Consider the following 24,618-nt stretch of genomic DNA (forward strand, 5'->3'; position numbering starts at 1 on the left):
AAACGCACAACCTCTTCGAGAACATTAAACTTTATTAACCGTCATATATATATAATATATATGTGTGCATATAGGTACCTACGAGAAACTTTTTATATCACTCGGGTATATAATAGTGTGTGCGTATTGTAAACATAATATAATCACGTCATTGCCGTATGTTCTATCTCTCGCGTACGATCTATACGAGGCGATATCCTTCGTCCTACGTCCCGGACTATCAAACAATGTATAAAAATATATTGCGGCGTGTATTGTGTAATAGTTTATATATATATATATATAAAATAATATATCCGTAAATAAATAAAATAATTACGCTATGCAACAAAACAATGCAACGGATATTTCATTATTATTTCTTTAAACACCCTAAAAATTTCGCGACCTCGTAAACATTTTCGCGTCTCTCCAACGCGGCTGCGGTCATTCCACGAATTCACGCGAAAACCTGTTATTCGAATATGTGTGTGTGTGTACACCAATACACCTTATGTTATAATACATTTTTTTCGGTATACACGCGTTTATATATATATATAACAGTGTAATACCGCTGAGTTGTTTCGCGTCAATCGCGGTGTGCGCGCCCGACGGTTTCGTATGGCAAAAACTACAATAAAACGCGTTAAAGTCTCTATGCGGACGCGCGCCAACGATACTGACAATGTATATAAACATGATATATATAGTAAATAATAAGTTACACCCAAGTAGGTGCGTAAAATATCGCTCTCGTTGCACTCGCGCAAAATATGTGTTTAATAATATAATATAGGTAATATGATTATATTATTATCGTCGTTGCACTATTATAAAAATCTATGTAAACTCGATTGTTTGTAAATAGGTAAATGAGAATCTATTACCTACATAATATATTACCTCGGTTCGTATAAAAAAACACTAAATAAATGGTCCAGTTATATATTAAATATCCATATTATATCACATTATATATTCTAAAGACTATTGGACGTTTTGATCGTTTATATTATATTTACGTACCTACGGGGAACGTATCGGATTTGCTGATTTTCGTGAAACGACGAGGGTGTAGATACCTATATATTGTTTGACTTTACGTACATTTTTCTGTTGGATCTAATGCGTGACGGCGACGGTGAACGGTTGTGGTTGGGGTTATTCTACCCTCATCTACTTAATGAAGCCGTTTGTCGATTAATATCCGCCGCGACCGTTTTCAACCCCCTCATCGACTGTCGGATTAAACGTACGTCCGCAAAACATCGTGCAGGTACACTATATAAATATTACATATTATTATGTTAGTATAGGTATTCTATGTTTTAACAGATTTTAACAAATCGTATTTTTCCCCTCTCGGCGATCAGAAGACATATCAGTAGCCGTCAGCGCGGTCGGCCGCGTGTTCCGCGATTGTAAAATATAAACGAAAGAATGTAGAACGGGGAAAAAAAGTAGAATTAAAAAAAATAAAAAATAATCAAAATCAAATATATACCGCGATATACCGCGATGGGTATATATGTATAACATACCCAACATGATAGGTATAGGTAGGTATATAAACACAGACACAGACACAGGTATATGTGTATTATAGAGGTATACGCGAGTCCGACTCGCGGATACACGATGCGAGCGTGTGTCTGTGCGGTGTAATGCCATTCAGAGTAAAACGCATAATATGCAGTGCACGTGTGTGCGTGCGCGCGCGTATATCTGTGTGCGTGTGTGCGCGCGCCAGTTGGACGGCTCTGCGCAGATCACCGGGCTCGCGCGCGCGTACGGAAACCGGTTGCGCGGTAAAAGTTAATTAACTTTGTACGCGTATTATTATATACCAGTGTGCGTGTGTGTGTGTGCGTGTGTGTGTGTGTGCGCGCGCGAGTTGCGTTGTGCGAGTGGGTACGCACTCGCAATGAGATATTTATAATATTTCGTCCGAGTTAATTTTTGCCGCGTCCCAGTTCAAATTTTTTTTTTTATTTTATTTTTTTATCGTTCGTATTATCTCGTAAATTGCTTTTCGTTTTTCGTTTCGTCCGTCCCCGTGCAAGCGCGTACGTATAAATATATATTGTGTTTATAGTATGATATTATGTTATATTATTATGTCCATCTCCCGGTCGGAGGAACACAATAAAAATAATAACCGCGCCGGCGTATAAGTATAAAATATATATAGTTTATATACGCGTTCGTTACGCGCGCGGGTAATATACTCGTGCAGTGTGTATAGGTACACATTTATATATAGGTAACATTATCGTCATTAATATTTCGGTACGCGCAGAGGAGGAGACTTATGTTTGATATAATATATATATATATATGTCCCTATGTATGTGTGTGTACGTACGACTTCTGCATCAGGTCTGTTCGCGCATTTTTTCTCTTTTTTTTTCTTTCTTTTCGTCCAATATTCGGTGGGAGCGGCGGCGGCAATATTTTTATATTATACGCGCTGTTGGTGGCGATGACTAGTTTTCTCACACGCACAACTGACACTAACACACACACACATACATACAAGCTTGATGCACACACCGCACAAGAATTTTTCACGTGACGATTTGTATCAATTAACCGGTCATTAGGGCGCGAGGAAAACCGTGTGTATATAATACTGCTGCTTCTGCTTCAGCTGCTGCGGCAAACGCGAGCGCGGATTCGATGGGAGAAAAAAAAAGGGTTATTAAATAGCGATTTGTAGGGACGACGACGACGACTACGACGACGACGACGACGACGACTGAAGAGAGAAATACATAATAATAATAATAATAATAATACATATTATAGTAATGAATAAAAATTCCAGAATTCTTTTGTCGAATACACATAATAATCGTGTGTGTGTGTGTGTGTGTGTGTGTGTGTGTGTGTGTGTGTGTGTGTGTACGGTGGCATCCATTATGTCCGCCGCCGCAACCAGCAGCCGTGGTTCGTCCCGAGATGTATAGTAAACTATTAAAACAGATTACCGTGCACACTTTGTACATAATATCCACACACGCAGACATTACGTATCAGCTGCAGTACAATATAATAATACTCGCATGTTTATTTATGTGTGTTTGTAATGTGTAATAATAATAATAATAATATATAATATAAAGATAAAAATATTCGTGTTTTTCCAACGTGTACCGCGGGTAGGTTTGAGATATAATTTATATATTTTACTTAAAAACCATCGTATGCTATAATACGTCTGTACTGCAGCATACACGCATACGCTTAAGCTTTATTTATAATATAGGTATAGTTAAGTGTTTAGTAATAATATTATATTACCCATCATATTTTACTGCAATGTTATGTAAGTCCTATTGAGTGGCCCCACCGAAGCAGGCGAAGAGTACCTATGTCCTATATGCGTGTATACAAGTATTTTGCGGGGCTCACCGATTTTCCGAACGCATTCGTCGCTAACATGACTCGAGAGGGGAAAACCGCGTGCATATAATATTTCATAATACCGTTACATCCCCGTTATAATATTATATGGTAGGTACGTTACAATGAGCTGATGCAGTTTTCCGTGTCCTGCAGGAAGACCGAGAGAGAATGCCTCGTTCTCTGATCATAAAATATATTATGACGTACAGGCGCTTCGCCGTGGACATATTGTAAGTACGTTATAACTTATAACGTATACTTACTTGGTATATTATATACTGTATCAAAGGGGTATTCAAATTTCAAATTATGCGTCGCGAGTATATTTTGTCTGGGGACTCGTAACACAGAAAAGAAAAAAGAATGATGATGATGATTAATAATATATTATTTTATTTTGAACATAGAACTTATTTTGATTTCGGTATTCTGCGTGCGTCGCAATCGTTATTAAGTTTTTTCCATAAATAATAACTTATGTATATTTATAGTATAATGTTATAAAATCATTGCATAAATAATCAACATTAAAACATTGTCTTTATGTGTCCTTATAATAATTTGAGAGCCACTGTTGTGAAGAAACGAAGGATCCGTGGTGGAATGAAGAAGTTTGAGTACCGTTCATAGATTGTAGGTATTGATAATATGATGGCGGCTGTGCACCGCATTATTTCGACGACCGTTGTCCGTGTTTTTTCATTAGAATTTTGTATTTTATAAAAACGTTATTGTTATGTATTTTGTTTTGGTCTAATTTTGCTTCCATTTTGGGTCCCCCGACCCCGCCGACACCACTGCACCGCCAGTCGCACACGCATACCCTTTTACAGATAACGCACTTGTCACGGAAGTACAAAACAGTGAACCCCTCGACCACCCCCCCCCCCCCCCCCCCCCGCACGCCGATCCACCGTGGACCACGGTGCGCTGTGCTACTGCCGTTAGCTGCACCTTATTGGTACGGGAGGGGGGAATTTGTTCACTACGAAATATGAATTGGTATAGAGCTGCTCAGCGAGTAGTCGCTCGATGGGATAATGCGCGGTATAAGTACATATTATAACAACGAATAATAACAATAACAACCGTTGTTGTTATTGTTGTACTTTGTATCGGCCCGTCGCCGTGGTGTACGTACACCAACAAGTGTTTCGATATTATTTTTATTGTACCTACCTATACCTTTATATTAATATCATGTATAGGACTCGCGGGTCCCGAGATATTTCGAGTGGTATTATACATTTTTATTGTGGCGTGCATAATATATTATAAATTGTGCATATGGGGCTGACGTTTGTACATAATGTTATGATACATGACGGGTGTATAAATATTAAAAAATAATCACGTCTGACGCTAACGATACGATATTTCGCTGCTTATATTATCATGTATATACCGTGAAACTTCCATTTGACATAATTCTCTGTTTTCGAGAGCCATCACAACCAAATTATATCCAAATTTATTTTATTCTATTTAACGAATTTTTTTGTGAGACTTCGTAATATGAAAGTATCACTGCGTACTATAACTTTGCTCGCAGTTCGAAAATTTATGTTTACGAGAAAAACTCGTGTTGTGTACATCGAATATAACCTATGTCTGAGAACTGTTCTATTCGTGTTGAGCATTACAGCGGAGAGGAGGACATCGAGAAGGAGGTGCCCCACATCCCACATGTCCACGATTAATCGAAATCTCATATTTTTATTTTTTAATATTTCAACACTACCGTGGCGGTACAATTGTACAAACGTTATGTATTTTATTATTATTATTATTATAGGTAGGATAATATATAATACGCAAGCACTCGCAAGACGCGCATACCAAACGGTCGGAAAATATTATAACGAGACGGTTTTAAAACAAAATTAATGTGCACTGTGTATTAGCGAATATTAAAATGGTTATAAATATAGTATACATAAAGGTCATAAGACATGTAAGGTGGTTACCTCTGTACCTACGCTATGTGGTTCGTTCACATTATACTATTTTGTATTGTGTTGGAATTAAAAATTGCATTACGCAATGTATGGTCGGCAGTGCGATGGAATATATGTATATGGCCATATTATATATTTTCCCATTATTCAAATTTATTACGAATAGGTATAACTGTATAAGTTATATGAACCACGAGGTACATGTGTGTATATAATAACGAATATATATATATATATAGGTATCTAAAACGTCGTATGGGTACCCGGGGCGAAATGCTGACTGATTTAAATAAAAACATTAATATTTCTATCATTGATAATCATAACGAGAGCAAAATCGCGTCGGATATATATTATATATTATTCAAAATGGCGTGCAGTGATACTACAAGTCGCAGTACCCATATTAGCGCGTATGCGTATTAAATTTATATATATATATGTACGTTGAAGCGAGCTGTATAGCGGGAGCCTACGTCGTCCGCGTTCACACACCTCGGGGCCCTTTTGTCGTCATCGTTAAAAAAAAAAAATACACCCTTCGCGATCCGACAATATAATTCCGTTAAACAAAAAAATAATATATTTCTGCGCGAACGGCCACATTGCTTTTTCATGTGTACATATTGTATTGTATAAAACTTAGGTACAACCTACCAATAATACAATATATTATATAGGTACGCGTGGTAACTGGCCTTTAGCAACCCTCTTAAATTGTAAGGGGTACATAACATATATGTATAATATGACTTCGCGAGTGCGTGAGTGCCATTATTGTGTATTTATGTGTACAGAGTGATTTGCAAAAACTGTTTTATACACAATGCTCGGCCGTATTAAATGCAGGTGGCTGCATCACCGACCCTCGTGCAGATCGCCGTCAACCCGCGAGGGGGCGACCCATACGCGATCGTCGTACGCGTTCCCAGACGCACACAATATGGGCGTTTGTATAAATTTCCGCGGCGATCGCCCTGTACATTGTTAGAAAATACGGTGACCTTGAGGTGTATATAGTATACCCCGGCACCAGCCATCGGTTCACCTCGTGGCCGGTACAATTAAATATGGCTACCTGTACTTTGCGCGGTCTCGTACAAAAAACGCCGAAAGACAAGACGTGGACCGATGACGTAGGTACGTGTGTGTTCGATATAATAACGCATCCCTATTTTTGTTTTACCGGAGAGGCCGACCGACGCGAAAAGGAAGGTCGAAAATCGTTTTTCGTGCACCGCCCACCCCCGCGCACGCATACGAGGCGCACTATATTGCAGTAAACACGTCCATCCACGCGGACGACGACGGCGAGATTTGGGTGGAAAGAAAGAAAAAAAACTCCGGCCCGAGATCTATAATAACCGCGGCAGTTTAGAACGCGGTATACCTGTAGGTATATTATGTTATGTTACACCCATGACCGCGCGAGTGTTCCGCCGTTAGGTTCAAGACGATGCCCGCGTACCTATATATTTGACTTCGTTGTTGATAGCAGCATTTCATTTGTATATTATCATGTTTTACTGTTCGAGAGAAAAAAAAAAGGGACGGTACCCACCTAAATAGGGTTTACGTATACGAATAATATTCACAGCGGTCGTGCGTTTACGTGTTTAACTTTTCACGTTATATTGATCGATTTCCCAACGGTCGAACCTCTGCCAATATCGCCGCGCATAACCTAGGCATGTGGAGTACATCATAATTGCATCAAAAGCGTAGACAGTGCATAATAATATAGTTATATCATCATAATATGTTGGTAGGAATGACTTAGATCATATCGTCGATTTATTTTTATTTTATAAAATATTTATCTCATAGCGAAATTTTTTATTTTATGGCGATTTCACCAGTGGATCAATTCAGTTTCGTTTAATCAACGAAACGACCACGTTTTTTTCGAGTGTTATAAAAATTACTTTATTATGCATAACATATTGATATGCTCTAAAAATATTAAGAAGAAAATGTATTTGAAATATATCGCTAATGTGTTGTATAAAATTAATTGAACTCGCTTCCTGGCGGGGAAAAAAATGCCTCGTTTGTGTGATTTATAACAAATCGTTGATCATGTATTTTAGAATGTTCCACCTATAAATGTATAAAAACTATTATAGAACCAATGGCGATTGATTATTGACAATTATTTTAATGTTTTTTTCCCAAAAATAGTAATTGGGTTATTGATTATTGATTTTTTTTTTTTTTAAATCATTTTATCGAGAGAAATTTGTGTTTCTATAAAATATTGTTTAGTTTAATAATATTATAATATATTATATACTCATATCCGAAAACTAGCCAAATTTGGGTTGTTAAATAATTTAAAATGGAAACTCGCTTCGTGTGATTGTATGAAAAACATTTGTAGGTATAATTATAATATCACCATCGCGTCAACCGTATATTATGATGTATTCAACTAAATATGTATAAATCTCATCTCCCAGAAGTCCCTACATAGCTCTCTAATTATAATTTTTTTTTCTCAATTGTTTTTTCTTATACATTATATTATCACGGTTCGTGTTGTACGTATTATAACGCGCACGGCTACAGAATTTTGTGTTCTGCGCGTGCGTGTACCTACCTATATATAATATGTGTATCGCTGCTGCTCGCCGCTACAGCCAACGGGTATTATAGTTTACACACGCGCACACGCGCACACACACACACACATGCACACACACACACACACACACACACACACATACACACACACGCACACACACACACACACATACACACACACACACACGCGAGACCGTATAATATTATTATTATCTTTTCAATACGGTTGCGGCGGTCACCGTTTATGATATTATATAATATTATAATATACCTATACTAGTTTTCGACGATGGTAATAATTAGGCCGGGCGCTTGTGTTTATATGGGTATACGTAATATAATATCGCATCCTTTTCGCGACACGCATAGCGGAAGCCTGTTTTGTACGCCGTTATCATAACATATTATATTATATCCATAGATAATATAAGAATGGATAGGACATAAGAACTTATCACATGAAACTTTAGTGATACTATTTTTAAGGTTATATGGTGCAAATATTGATATGACAATATTGATAAATAATAATTAATATTTTTAATATTTTAAATATTTAACAAAGTTTAGAGTAATTTTCCAGGCACAAGTGGTACAACAATCGAAATACAAACTGACAAATATCTAAATGTAACTGACTATCATGTTATTCATTATTGTTTAATAAAATAGTTTTGCACATAACCTTAAAAAGCCCCATATCGTCTTTCTCTCTTTACGTTCTCTCTCCCCCAAAAAAGCACACGGCCCCATATGGAACTGGTATAGTCATGTCCTATCCATTCTTATATTATCTATGATTATATCGGGCATGGGCGAAGTGGAATAATAGAAAACGTATCCAACCTACCCATATGTGTGTGTGTGTGTGAGATTTCAAAGCGAATCTATAGCGGCCCGTCGATCGTCGGACGTTTAAGATATTATTCCAAGTTAAAATATACACGACGTCCGCGATCCGGGGGCCGTATATTTACCTGGGCCCGCGGTTCGGGGTTCGTACAATCGTATATATATAGTACACCCATCGCATCATCGCATACGTAGAAGTCGACGGCGGCGGCGGCGGCGGCGGGGTCGTCGGGCTCGAAAATGTCTTTCGTTCAACCGACAAATCTCCATAACAATTAGCATAGGATTTACATTTATCTTCGAGTTCATAAATCATTGCGATAAACTCATTGCTCGTGGCACAATGCGCGTACGGCGTCACATATACACACACGTGTAATGCGTATGTGTATAGTATAACGTACTATATATAGTACCTATGTGCCCACCTAAATTATTACGTTTCCGTGTGTGTATAATTTACTATTTTTAATCGAAACGGCCGGGTATCCGCCGCCGCCGCCGCTGGACAGCGTCGAGTTATCGTGACCGCGCTGTATTGTATAATAATAATTATTATTATATTATACTATCGTCCTGTTCGCGCGCGTGGCTCTATACGAAAATTCGCATCGTCGTCGAGCAACGAAAGTCAAAAATTTGTACCGTCATTTTCCCGTTTTATATTTTCTAACCAACGGTCGTTACCGTATATAGGAACGCACTATAACATGTGTATACCTACATAGAATGCACCGCGATAAGTGACGGTGATGTATATTATCGGATCTTTCGCCGACACACTGCGCACACATATAATATTCTAATACAGTATAATATGTACACGGACAATATAATACTGAACTATGCTCATACCCCGCGGTATTGCGGTCTGAATATAATATAATATTATAACAATAACTACATACGTGTACGTCCTATATATATATAAAACGGCTGCAGCAACATTCAATATTTCAATCGATCGTGTGTGTGTGTGTGTGTGTAATAATAATGAAAAGGTAAAATTTTTCGAACGGGATGATTGCCTCCAATTTTAACACTAATGGTTGTTTAGGAATTCCGTCCGTCCGGATGCCGCCGCCGGTCGGTCGGTCGCCCACTCCGTTCGTAAAATAAAAAAAAAAAAAATGGCCAGCGGTGTACCAGAGGAGTCCAGGGGGCTCCGTCGTTAAATAAATGTAAACTTAATGATGTGTTCGGGGCCACAGCCTCCTGACGACGACGTCGACGACGACTACGACGACGGCGGACGGCAGTGAGCCCCAAAATGCGGCGCGCTACGGACCTACGACGGAAAACAACACAATAGTGCAATGTAATATCATAACAACAATAATAATAACAATAGTACATTATATTCGCGTCGTGTTATCATAAATATAGTTTTATTGTATCGCGCGCGCTGCACACGGCCTATCCGCACGGTGTGTACAGCGTACTCGCGGCGGCGTACGGTTTTGGGAATACAGTTTATAATAATATAATATGTAATATACAAGCGCGCCGGCGAGTGTGTGTGTGTGCGTACGCGCATCGCTTCGGGCGAAAAAGCTTGTTCCGGACGGGTATCGCGTTTCAGCACGTACGTATATAAATATATAATAATAATATTCGTGTGTGTGCGTGTGTGTGTGTGTGTGTGTGTGTGTGTGTGTGTGTGTGTGTGTGTGTGTGTGTGTGTCTATTATATTACACGAGTACACACACCACCACACCACCGTGTACGTATGTAGGACCGTAGGAATATCGTTTACACGGTTTTCGCGTGCGGCGAGTATTAAAAGTGTAGGTGGCCGCACATGTATATCAATATCATAGTCGCACAAGCACACACACACACACACTTATCAGTGGCGTGTAAAACATTTATTTTGGCCCAGCAATATTGTCCATACCTACCAGCACCACCTTAGAAGATCAAAATATCAGTATTTTTTTTTTTTTTTTGAAATCATCGTTCAATAATATTATTATATTGTACTCGGAGTACCTACGCTTATCTAAATTTTATTGAATATTTTTGAATGGGTGCACTTGGTTATAACTATAGGATATTACTACAGATATTTCACGGAAACCCAAACTCAATAAAAATGTCAACATCATCGCGTGTTTTCAATAAAGTCAATGGACGTAGCGCGAGTGGAAAATTGAAAAAAACCGATTCCGACACAGGCGTCTGATTTCCCGCGTCTTGAGTTCGGCGTCCGGCTGTCTCTCTGCAAGTGCGTCGCGATAATCGAATCTATTGTGTTGTGTGTTATCATCGTATACACTCGCAGCAAAGTCGCGTCGGCGAAGGAAAGACGGACGGACGGACACATGGGTTTTAAATAATGGACTGCACACCACGCGGCCCCAGAGAGAAAAATAAAACGCGACGGAACGAGTTTCCTAAATTCAAATTTAAATATCTACTGTTTTATTTTTATTTCAATTACCGCGCTGTCGTTATATTACCCAACGTCGTCGTCGTCGTCGTCGCCCAGCTGAGCAGCAGCAGTCAGTGGTGCTTAACATATTAATTTAATAATATGTAATGCGTGCGTGTGTGTGTGTGCACCGGTGTATCGCTCGCGCGTTTTCCCCACGCGTATATCACCTGTGGTATGACGATAACGTCGTCGTGGCGAAATATCATTATAGGAACGGGCACTTCCGATCCGCTTTCCTGGAACGAAATTTTTCGTTTCCAAAACGTAGGTTAGGTTAATAATACCTACGTATAATATATTTTTATATCCTATAATATGTATACCTGGCCGCCTCCACGCGGTCCAAGTCACGTCCTCGGGGTTCACGTCGTAAAAATATATAATATGTATACGTATTCACGTTTCACTCGATCGTTTAAAACAAATCTCATTATTGCTGACAAAAAAAAAAAAAAAAAAAACGAACCACGTATTTATAACGATAGATAATATTATTATTATGGTGAAAAGGAATATGGTTTCGTTTAAACGGCGGCAGCAACAGCAGCAGCAGCATTATCCTCTCGCGTATACCCATTATACATATTATAATACGCGTAATAATAACATTACGTATGCGGCGCGGGTTGTATATTTATGTATGTGTGCAATATATATATACTATGTACATACATTAATATATACACAGGTACGGTCGGACGGTAAAAATCGTTCGGTCTATTGTTTTTTCGACACGGGGATTATGTTGCTAGTTAAAATAATTATCTCGTTTGCTGTGCGAGTTTTCATTGACAATAATTATAGAGTAGCCGCGGCTCCATAATATAATATATATATATATAAAACCTCCGACTGGAAATGTTATTATTACGCTCGCGCCGTTGTTGGTGAACGCGAACGACGAATGGTGGGGTTCGTGGTTATAATATTATTATTATTATTATTATTATTATGCGGCCCGGTCAGTGTGCGTCGACGAAATAAATACAATATAATATAATAATAATATATAGGCTGTATGTACCACGGACTATAGCGGCCGTAGCCCATTACACGCATACTCTCGCTCACACAAACGTCATCACTGCACCGGTGCAAGGTATTAGATCTATCCACACATTAAGGAGTATAGCTGCATCTCGCGGTTCATCTCCCCGCGGACTCTGCAGGTTTCTCTCCTCGTCTCTACTCGTCGGCCGTCACGTACCCCTTACCATGGTAGTCGTTCTCGTCGACGCCGCCGAGCCGTCCGATACACGCCCGCTCCGATTACGAATTTTATGGTGTCGATCGTGTGCACAAGCTAAAATATCATGCGAGCCACAGAGAAACGCCATCTACTCAGGGATTCGTATATTTTATAAGTGCATTGTAAATGCACTACAGCATAACCCCGAGCGGGTTGTTTGTTTGTGATAAGATGGCTTGTGCATCTGCGATGGACATACGCGGTCTTACACTACTGAAAAATAACTCTGTTTTATATCGTACTCTGTTCAATCACTCAAATTCCCATCATGTTTATCTTGGTAAATATAGATTTCCAAAGGTGTGATATTTTTATATCGCAGTAATTTGTCACTGTCCGCTAGAGAATCGATCTATTACATAGACTACGCGTTCAGAGTCATCATCCCCCCTAGCTCGTATAAATACAATATCAATATTATAATATATGCTTAACATTTTGTTAATTAGTGTTTCAGCGACCATCGGGTATGTGATATTATATTATTATTATTATTATTATTATATCATTGCCGTGGGTACGACGGGCGTTTGATTTTTCGGGCCAGAAACGTGTCTTTTATGTATAACATGTATAGTGCATTAAAGTCTTCCGCCGCTGCCGATATAATATAATATTATATAGTGAGTTACGATTTTCGTTTCTAAACCAGTTTACCGGAGAATAATATTCATCGCGCGCATCTATCGAAATCCCGATATTTATTATTAAAATTATGTACCGTTTCCCTGTTCCTATATAGGTATATATACCTATATACATGTATAACGCTATTATAATATATTATATGCACGTACCTCTATGTCTGTATTTAGACGCTCTCACAAGCCGACAATATAGTTACACATCGGTCGCCATATCAATAATGGACCACATCGCACTCTCTCGTGCGCACCCCCTCACTGCTGCATCGCGTCTCACGTAAAAATCGATTAACTGCCGCTGCTACAGGTCTTCACTATATTTTCTTCTACACCGACAGTTGGCACCCGGAACTGTGCGCCTGGTCACGAACTATAATCGTCCGACGGTGATGTTCGAATAATGTTATTTAATATCATTACGTTTGTCTATGTAATGTAACATTTATAATTAATCGGAGACCCGCGCGTGTGAAACGTACCTACACTTATATACCCGGAGCGTGTAGTAGTAATGATAATAATCATAATAATAATATCAAAAACGGTATGATTTACCTATACATCTATGTGGTATTATGTAACGACGACGTTAAAAAGCCGCCGCGGTTGTGTAGTAACTTACTACTACCTAGTATAAGTATAAGTCGTGTACCTACATATAGACGATGGGTGTATATGGAAATCAAAATATCTTATAATCGGCTCAAACGTTAAAAATCGCGCTAATTATTGTTGAAGTAACGCGTTTTCGGTTCATCGACGTGCGACGTGAAAGCTTCTCCGTCGGAAAATCGTGAATTTTTAAAAGAGAAAGTTACGCGGAGCTAAATTTTCAAGTTTTATGGCAATAAAACGCACAATTTTTTTAGAAAGGAGGACGCGTGTAATAATATCGCGCCGCCCGACATACGAGTAAATCACCGCAAACAGAAACCGGCAAACCTCTATATCAATAGCATAATATAAGTAATATAGTTTATGCTTATAAGCCGTATCGTGGCAATTTCTGAGCGATCGTTATTGGTATTATTATTTTTTTTTTTCCTAACCGTCGTGAGCGTTTTGTCGTTGATTTCCGACCTGATCATAAATCCGCCTATAGGCGTGCTCGTGCGCTTATGCCGGTTAAACGACATAATATAATTCGCGGGCGGCACGCATATAGGCATAATTAGGATATAAATCATCGACCCGAGTAAATAATATTATTGTGTATGTATAATACTATGACGACTGGGTTACCCCGAACGCGCGTCTTTGCCGTGGTATTTAATATAATAATAATAATAATAATAAAAATATTATGATGTTTGCGAAATATTTACGCCACGTGTGTGCAGTGCACGTTCGACGGCACTTATTTATTTTAACCTAATCATCATGACCGATTTTTCGAAACGAATAATCAATTTGCGTCGTGCGTATTCGTGTAACATTTACTGACCAGAGGTATATATCGGTCTTGAAATGTTTAACACATAATTAGGTAGGTACGTCGTAATATAGACGCCACCGTTGCAGGCCCGCCGAGCAGTAGTGGTAAATTTCGTAAAAAAGTTGTAATAATAATGATATGCGCAATGACTGAAATACACATGTAGTGATTGGATGTAACAATATTATTAGGTATAGAGAGAGACACATCTTCGGGCGAACGTGCATAGGTATATAGGTAGGCGAATAGGTAGATAGGTACATACCTATATATATATATATATATATATAACGCGCGGTGTTCGGTCTGTCAAGTATACTAATAATAATGATAATATAATAACAGGGCAAACGATAATTGTTATTCATCAGTAGTTTTGAGTGGTGAAAATGGTGATTGCGGGGAGGGGTTTTCCTATACGGTCAGCACTGCGCGTGTGTGTGTGCAGCGTAATTGTTTTGCTACAACTATGTACACACAATATACCTATATACCATGTATTTGATACCACATAACGCCTCTACGTGTATATTAATATAGTATACAATATAGGTATGAGCACGACGCGAGTATAGGTACGTGAAAAAATAAATAAAACCGTATAGGCACTTGGTGGTGGATTATCTCTAGTATTATAATATTATAGTATACCTATATCGTACAATATTTATAAAGGTTTAATGAATAAACGAAAGATTGCGTCTGTATATATATATATAGGTAGGTACTAGGTATTTTGTTATATAGGCCAATAATAGTTATTATAAAACTATTATTACTATTCTGTTAAACCGAAATCCAATAGCAAATATCATATACCGCAACGTAACACACGATGGATGCACCGTGGAGTATGAACTCTGTGAAGTTATCAATCCGAATCATGATAATAATATTATTGAATAAAACACCTGTAATATTATAATAACGATCTACTCGGGATCCCTGAATATTGTACGACATGACAATATGATATATCTATATTATCATCATCACTAACCGTTTTCTGCGCCGCTTTTCGTCGTGTATACCGACGGTATAATTATGCGATTTATGTGCATGTGTATATAATTGATAACGACCGCGAAAAGACTAGCAAATACGTTTGCGCTGAATAATTTATATTCCAGTTCCACGCGAATTGAGTTATTTGTTGGGACATCGCTCTCTCTCTTTCTCATACACACACACACACACACGCTCGTTGGCGAGGCCGATAAATATTATTCTTCCCGGAATCGTGTCTCTCATCGCGTGTACATGATATAATAATATATATCGTATCGAATCTCGCACCGAAGCGACTACTATATAATATACTATATACTTATGCACCAGGCCGACGGATATTGAACGCGAGTTCGTCGTCCACTTGTTGCGCTTTTCAAACGAAGTTCACTTGTCGCGGACGAAAACTCTCCTATATGTGATATAAGATGTCGCGGAACATAATATTATATTGTTATATAATTCCGTCTTTTGGAAACGTCGTCGTAACGAATCGCACGTGTGATATAAAAAAAAAAAGTATAAATAAAAGAATCGAAAAAGATTTGACGGAAACTCACAGGAATATGTCCAGCAGACAGAACAGATGACGATGACGATGACGATGATGGTGATAATAATAACAATAAATAATAATATTATATATAAAGATAATAATCGCGTAGAACGCTCATAGGACGATATAAAATAATAATATGTATGTATGTATGTATGAAAAGACGAGTCCGTTGACAAGTGTGAAGTTTTAGATTTGAAAGCGATCACCTATCTCATTGTTCTCCTCGTCGTCCATAATATAATAATATTCGTCAAAATCTAATCTCGCATCACAACTTTTTCTTCAACTCGTTTTATTTGAACTACAATATTCTTCTCATTCGGACTATACAGTCTCATCGGATGCATCACAGCGATCATATAGTATTATATAATATATACGATTACGTGTATACCTCGTTCACTGCCCCATACTGTTCAGGCGCCTTGAGCTCATCCATTGCACGCCATTGTACCTGCCACATCACAATATTATATACAAAAATGAATGTACATTTGTAATCATAGAGCTTGTGACTGTTGGAAACCGTTAAACCTGAAATTGGCATCGTATCGGTCGAATCATGTTCACAGATCGAGGTATAGGTACACCGATGCCGATTTCCCCGTGAACTCTTAAACCTAGTTACACGATGGATATACCAGGTTTGGCATCGTATTTTTTGTTTGTTCATTTTTTCCGGACGAACTGTAGGGTTATAGTATATTATGATAAAATAAAACGTAGATTTGCTGGTTTCTGTTTATTGAAATTGTTCGCACCGGTTCCTGTATATTATATTGGGAGACCATTTCACCATATCGAATATTATAATATTTCACTTGCGATGCATCGATATAATTACTTATTATTATGACTGTGTAAAAACTCGACCGTTATATGACCTATACCACTGTTACCAACAATATATATACCTATAACTAAAACAACAATTTATTAATATTCGTTATTATCGTTGACTTTCAGGTGGCCGACGATGCGGTGGTATTAGAACGACGGCGATGGGCCTGCCGCGATGGTTGTGCCTGTTGGCGGCAGTGGCCGTGGTGGCCGGCGAACACGAACGGCACCTGGACGTGTCCGAGTCTGCGCCGGTCGGCACCCGGATCGGTTTCATCGGCGACGGGTCCAAGGACAGCGGGCCGCCGTACCTGATCGTGCCAGTGCCGGGCAGCGCGGTAGACACGGACCTGATAGCGGAACAGAACACGGGCGAGATCAGGACGCGGGTGCCGTTGGACAGGGAGGCGCGGGCGTCGTACACGCTGGTGGCGATACCGTTGAGCGGCGAGAACGTGCGCGTGGTGGTGCGCGTGATCGACGAGAACGACAATGCGCCCACGTTCCCCAGCCCGTCGATGCACGTCGAGTTCCCGGAGAACACGCCGCGGGACACGAAACGGACGCTGAACCCAGCGCGGGACCTGGACCTGGGCCCGTACAACACGCAGCGGTACGCGATCGTGTCCGGTAACGTGAACAACGCGTTCAGGCTGTCGTCGCACCGCGAGAAGGATGACGTACTATACTTGGACTTGCAGATCAACGGTTACCTGGACCGGGAGACGACGGCCGCCTATCACCTGGTGATCGAGGCGTACGACGGCGGTCTGCCTCCGCTCAAGGGTGCCATGACGGTCAACGTGACGGTGCTTGACGTAAACGACAACCAACCAGCGTTCAACCAGAGCCGGTACTACGCGACCGTACCGGAGAACGCGACCGTGTCGACTAGCATACTGCAGGTGCACGCCACCGATGTGGACGACGGCGACAACGGCGTGGTCGAGTACTCCATCAGCCGGCGGCAGAGTGACAAGGAGGGCTACTTCACTGTGGACAGACAGACGGGCGTGATATCGGTCAACCGGCCGCTGGACTACGAGACGCGTGAGGTGCACGAACTGGTGGTGGTGGCCAAGGACCGGGGCGACCAGCCACTGGAGACGACGACGTTCGTCACGGTGCGCGTGGCCGACGTCAACGACAACCAACCCGACATCAACGTGATATTCCTGAGCGACGACGCGACGCCGAAGATCTCGGAACGCGCGCAGCCCGGCGAGTTCGTCGCCCGCATTTCCGTCCACGATCCCGACTCGAAGCAGGAATACTCGAACGTGAACGTAACGCTGCAGGGCGGCGACGGCCACTTCGGGCTGACCACGCAGGACAACATTATCTACCTGGTTATCGTGGCGCTACCGCTTGACCGCGAGTCGCGGCCCAACTACACATTGAGCGTGATCGCCACTGACGCGGGCAGCCCGCCGTTGCACGCGTCAAAGACGTTCCATCTGCTGGTGACGGACGTCAACGACAACCGTCCGGTGTTCGCCGCACCGGAGTACTGGGCCAGCGTGTCCGAGACGGCCGAGCCGGGCACGTCCGTGGCCCGGGTGCTGGCCACCGACGAGGACGAGGGCGACAACGCGGCGCTCACGTACAAGATGCGTGACCCGCCGCCGCTGTGGTTCCAGGTGGATCCACTAACCGGTGTGGTGGTCACTCGGGACCGAATGGACTGCGAGCGCGACCCCGAACCCACGTTCGTCGTGCTGGCCATCGACAACGGCCGGCCGCAACAGCTGACCGGTACCACTACCGTACACGTGACCATACACGACCTCAACGACAACGAGCCGATATTCGACCAGAGCTTCTACAACGTGGACGTTTCCGAAGATAGAGCCGTCGGATCGTGCGTCCTCAAGGTACGTGCTTCATTTGTTTTTATGCATCCAGTATAATATTATAATATTCCAGCGATCTATCTTTTAGCTGGAGCTTATATTGTGCCGGACATGCACTTTTTATTGAATAACTTTATATTATATATTGTATAATAGATTAAATTAAATATATCGTCTATGCAATATTAGAATACGAGACAAAAAAATAATGTGCGTTTACAAAAGTACACGCAAAGTATAACATTTCTTTCGTAAAGTACCGAACTATAATATATTATAATTAAATACTATATATAGATTCTTGATGTTTAACATATTTAAAATGATTTATGAAATGAGGGACATAAATTCAGTCTGGTATATAGATAGTACTGCACTTTTGTTCACCAAATTATGCAATTTCAGTACAAATGGGTAAACATTTATCATGTCATATTTATAATACATTAACATTCAAGTCTAGCATATTTTTATATCGCATCGTAGTATTGGCCGACTATGGCAATGTGTACTCGTGTGTTTGGGTTTGTGGGTGTGCGGTTTTCGACGTTTTTATCGCTATAAATTTGCCTATTATATACGGATATAACTGTCGTGTGAGATTAGTCGAATTTTAACTTTTACGACGACGACGACGACGACGACGAACGTTATTGTTATAGGCGGTAGTGTTGTTATTATTACTATCGTAATTATCGTGGTCGTCATCGCGGCGAGAACCCGTTTGCAGCCGTCGACCGTTTTTCGAGATTTATTTGCTCGCACAGCTCATAATAATAATAATAATAATAATAATAATATACACCCATATAGTCGAATCGAATGATACTGTGATTATAATATAAGCGCGCGTTTCATTGTAGGTATAGGTACCACATATTATGCGGCGTCTGTGTCGGGCGCGGAATGCAACCAGTTTAATTAAACCGTAATCGACCGTGCCCGCGACCGCGGTCGTAAACTTTACTCTGCAAACAATGTTTGTGTGCGCGCCGCGATGGGCGTACCTATTTATCGGGCGCTGGAGAGGAGGTGCCGCCGCCGCCGCCGTTTTATTATTATATACGCGACATTTATGAGACCGTATATAGGTAACACACATGCGATATTATTATTATTATTATTATTATAACTATCATCGTATGCGCTGCCGAGCGAACCGATAGATCACGGGGAACCCTATACGACGACGCGATATAATATTATTGTTGTTGTTGTTGTTGTTGTAACAATGACACGGTGACGATTATCGTTATTAGCGCGGGCGGTGCACAATGTGTGTATATATAATAATTCTCGCATTGCCGATCATCGCCGCCGCAGATCTCGATCGTAAATCGCGCGGTATAACCGCGACGTCGATATATTACCTATATACTATTACCTAGGTACATGTAATAATATATATTATATACGGCACGGGTGAGCGGCGCCCCGAGAGCTATATGCGCGCGCGCGCTCCTCGTCCCATTGTCGGCGCTACCTGTATAAAATATATATATTATAAGCCACATAATATAAAGGAAACATTTAATATAATATAATAGTAATATAGTGACACACTTATATTTTCTCTGTTGGTACGCATCGGGTTCACGCGGAATTTTAATGGAAGTCGATAAACGCGTATAATATATAATAATATATAGTAGAACACAATGTTGAATGTATACGATGCGCTATTTTTCTTATATGTTTTTCTTATAATAATAATTTAATAATAATAATAATTTATTTTTGCAACATAAGGATATCATACAATTATTTTACAAAATTTAGCTTAATATATTGCAGTACCCCCTATTCTTATATATTAAATAAGTATATACTAATTAATTAATAGAAATAGGATTTTTACAAATATATAATAATGTTAACATAATTGATAATTGGTAATTAAAACGTAAGTACAAAGAGAGGATATATTGTATAATAGCTGCAAGATGTGCCGACGGGATAAAGCGCACGCGCGTTTAGACATGCATGTGTATATGCGATAGGTGGATATTATAGGTTGTTATTAACTTAAATTAAATCCATCGAGCGTGACCAGTAGGCGGAAATTCGGCATGATTTTTGTGGGCAATGATATTTAAAAATACTTTATTGCATATTTGCATATCGTTAAAGCCGTGGCTCTCTGCAGCTCTTGCGAAAACCTCATGTCTTAAACCTTATAACATGACGAAAACCCAAGTGTGGTTTGTTGATTTGATGAGACAAGAAAGATAGGTTGATGAAAGCTTTATTAACTACCGATTTTTTTATCGGGAAAATTGTACTCTCTTTTATCTATGCAACAATATTTTAATTGAAAGTTACTATATAGTTATCGTTTACGGTATAGTGACCACTGTTTCGAGCAGTGCTAATTTCTCTAGTTATACTCGACACTCAACCCTTCACCCCAATTTCTGTCCATATGGTATGCAAGTATGTAATATAGAGAGAAAAGATACTTTTTCCGCAGTGTAGCAGTGACGTCTTCGTGGTGGCCTACCGAAAACGCCCACGCCGTTATAAACGATATGCTATATAATATATATATGTATTATATATTTTATCGTATAAATATAATAATATACTGCACGACGGTGCGATAATTCACAATAACAAATATATCACATATATATTTATTTAATATACCGCGCTTGTATATAGATCACACGACCGCGATCGATACCGCAGATTCGTTATATAATAATAATAATAATAATAATAATCGTCCGCAATCGCTGCACCGCGGTGTGGGTGAACTGTAGCTGCAAACGATATGGCGCGTGGACCTCCTCAAGCCGCCACGCATTTATAGGTACATATAAATCACAACGATATCGCGGCTCGTTATTAAATGCGCTCTTTGGTTTCCCGTCGATCGACCGCGATAAATCCTTTTCGGCGATATAAAATACATAGGTACCTGTAGTCGTCACCCGCCGACGTTTTTGGCCGGTATAGTTTGCGTCCATTTATAGGCTTTATTATTATTACTTTAACGCGCTCGTGTCCCGTTTCGCGGTAAACGCGCCGCAACCACGCCTATAATAATAATAATAATAATAATGTATAATATATTATTATAGTTTACCTTTCCGAGGAGATCACCACCAGTTCTGCACGTTTATAATATTATTACGACATCACTTTATATATACGCGTATTTCTGTGCGTATAGTGTTCTTGCGACGACGACATTCCTGCAGCGGCAGCAGCAGCAGCAGCAGCAGCAGCAGCGAGTGGATATGCGCTGACCGCGCGCCGCCCAGGTCTCCCGCGAGAGACTTAAACGCGGGCCGAACCGTTTTTGCCATTTCGCAGCACCGGTGCAGCGCCCTACGCCCGGCTGACTCGCATCGTGTACCTACCTATTACATATACATATACGACCACCGCGTGTGTGTGTGTGTGTATATATATATATGTGCGCAAGTACACGACGCGGCATGGGTACATCTATATAGTAGTCGCGCGTTATGTGCAGCGGTCGTGACTGACTTTGGAATTCTATATTGCGTTCGCGACGTATTTATTATGCGCGTATACCTACATATCGTCGATTGTACCAGTGGTATATAATATCATACATAGGTATACCACGCGCGGCGTATTTAAATGTTATACCCGACTCGGTGGAATATAATAGTATATACATATATATATATAATATGGTCTTTGGAATATACATATTCTCGTCGAATTCCTGTACCGCTGTTATATATTATACCAATATACATATGTACCTGCGCATATATATATATATATATAGCTACATGTACCTATATACCTCTACGGCATACGAACCGCGGCGCGATCCCGCGAAACTTCGCTATATACCGCGATGCATGTACATATAATAATAATATTATAAATACACACACGCGTGCACACTCCACCGTTACATGTCGGGCGGGTGCAGGTGCATAATATGTTACTCGCGTGGCTTACGGTCTGCTGCAGGGAGGAGGTTAACGAAAATCCGACCACGTGATATGATATATATATATACGCGCGCTCGCGAGTCTGGCGTCCTTTTACGTATTTATACTCTGTGCGTGTAGAAAGCGATTTCGGCCGTCGCGAGGTGTCGGACTGCTGCAGCGTCGTATACATTATAATAATATTAATATTATTATAATGTGCTGAAGAATCGCAGACGGGCATCGCGCGCGCGAGGTGTGCCGCCCCGGCGATTCTCTTTTCGCTCATTAAACCGTCGTCCGGGGCGACGATGATATTTCATATCTTACGTCCACTGCGGCTGTATATATATATATATACACACATATTATATACATTGCACGGAGAGTCTTAAAAACTGGTATGTATATGTGCAGCGTACACGCGAAACGAGACTGCGCCGAGGGGGCGGCGATATGTGTCGGTCGGTCGGTCGGGCTCGCCGGTGGAATATATATCACGACCGGGTCTCGCCGCATGGGTCCCCGTCGTCGTCGCTGTCGTATAGTCTTATAGTCGTCGTCGTCGTCTGCCGAGTCGTATTTTAATATAGGTTCGTGCATATATTATACAATATATATGGTAGAGTGTGTTCTCGAAAACAGAGTACACTGTATAATTAAATTGACCATATTACTAAGTAACCTATAAATATTTTTTAATTCGGTTTGCGGGACATGAAACTAGGCTATTGGACCATCGATCTCCCGCCGACATATTTCTAAAATATGTATAAGGTACTGAGTATTGAGCAACGTATAGATAACTGAGTTATAGAGTGTACCCAGTTTTCGCGAACACACTGTATAGTATATGTATACCAATTTAACTCGTATATGCACAAAATCGACGTATGGTGCCGGTGGCGGACGTGATGTGATATCCCGGCGTACGCAGTTTCGCAGTCTAGTCTTCGGGCCCTATATCGGTGAAAAATGATCGCGAAAGATATTATATTATCGCATATTTGTATAATTCATATGTGTGCGAGTACATTTAATACACCTAATATTATATACAAAGACGGACAACTGCAGTGAACGAATCTGCAGACGTTCGCTGATCACATATACTACCTTGTATACTAGTCGTTAATATTGCATATAAACGGGCGTTGGAACACTTGGGACTGTTAGGTACGACGCGTTACTGTATTTAGCTGCAACGGGTGTGTGTATGGATGGGGCGAGACCTATCTATCTGTGCGCGGCATAATACTATTATTATATAGTCGATCGGACCAACTGCAGTACACGCGTGTATATTAAATTAAAATTAAATAAACGGCTAAGCTCCGCACTGGCCACCCAAGGTAGATCTGTCGGTAATTGTCATCATAATTTATCGATACCGGTGACCGCATACTGTGTGCCGTCCGGACCGTGTAGACTTCTCATAGAGCGAACGGCGCGCGCGCGCGAGTCGGGAATATAATAAAATTAATATAACGCGTTTAATGACGTTGTTATTATTTTACGGGTGTTAAAAGTAAAAATAAATAAATAAATAAGACTCACGTCGGGGCGTTTTTTTTTCCGTTCGCGGGATCCAATAGCAGCAATACCGCGATCGGCATATAAAAAATAAATACTCGGTTCGACTTCGACTATATTATTATACATAAATCGTACTTTTTTACCCAGTCGTGTTTCGCAACTGCGAATACGAAAATATTATATTATAATAATATTATATAGTGGAACGAGCGTGGGCTCGGATCAGAAAATCGTGTCGCGGGGTTGCGCGACTGGCTCTCCGCGCCACGCTCGCCTCAGCTCTATCTCTCTCTCTCTCTCTATCTATCTATCTCTCTCTCTCTCTATAACTCTCTCGTACTCCATATTTATATATA

General features: G+C 40.4%; 1 protein-coding gene across 1 annotated transcript in view; it reads left to right on the top strand.

Moving 5' to 3' along the window:
* The window catches only part of LOC132938215 (protein dachsous), a 134,530-nt gene that overhangs the window by 12,016 nt on the left and 97,896 nt on the right, over window positions 1-24,618 (top strand). The window contains 1 exon segment of the mRNA XM_061004915.1: window positions 17,083-18,830. Within this exon segment, the coding sequence (XP_060860898.1) occupies window positions 17,118-18,830 (1,713 nt within the window). The 5' untranslated portion in view covers window positions 17,083-17,117.

Source organism: Metopolophium dirhodum, chromosome 2 (assembly GCF_019925205.1).
Source record: "Metopolophium dirhodum isolate CAU chromosome 2, ASM1992520v1, whole genome shotgun sequence".
Taxonomy (NCBI): Eukaryota; Metazoa; Arthropoda; class Insecta; order Hemiptera; family Aphididae; genus Metopolophium; species Metopolophium dirhodum.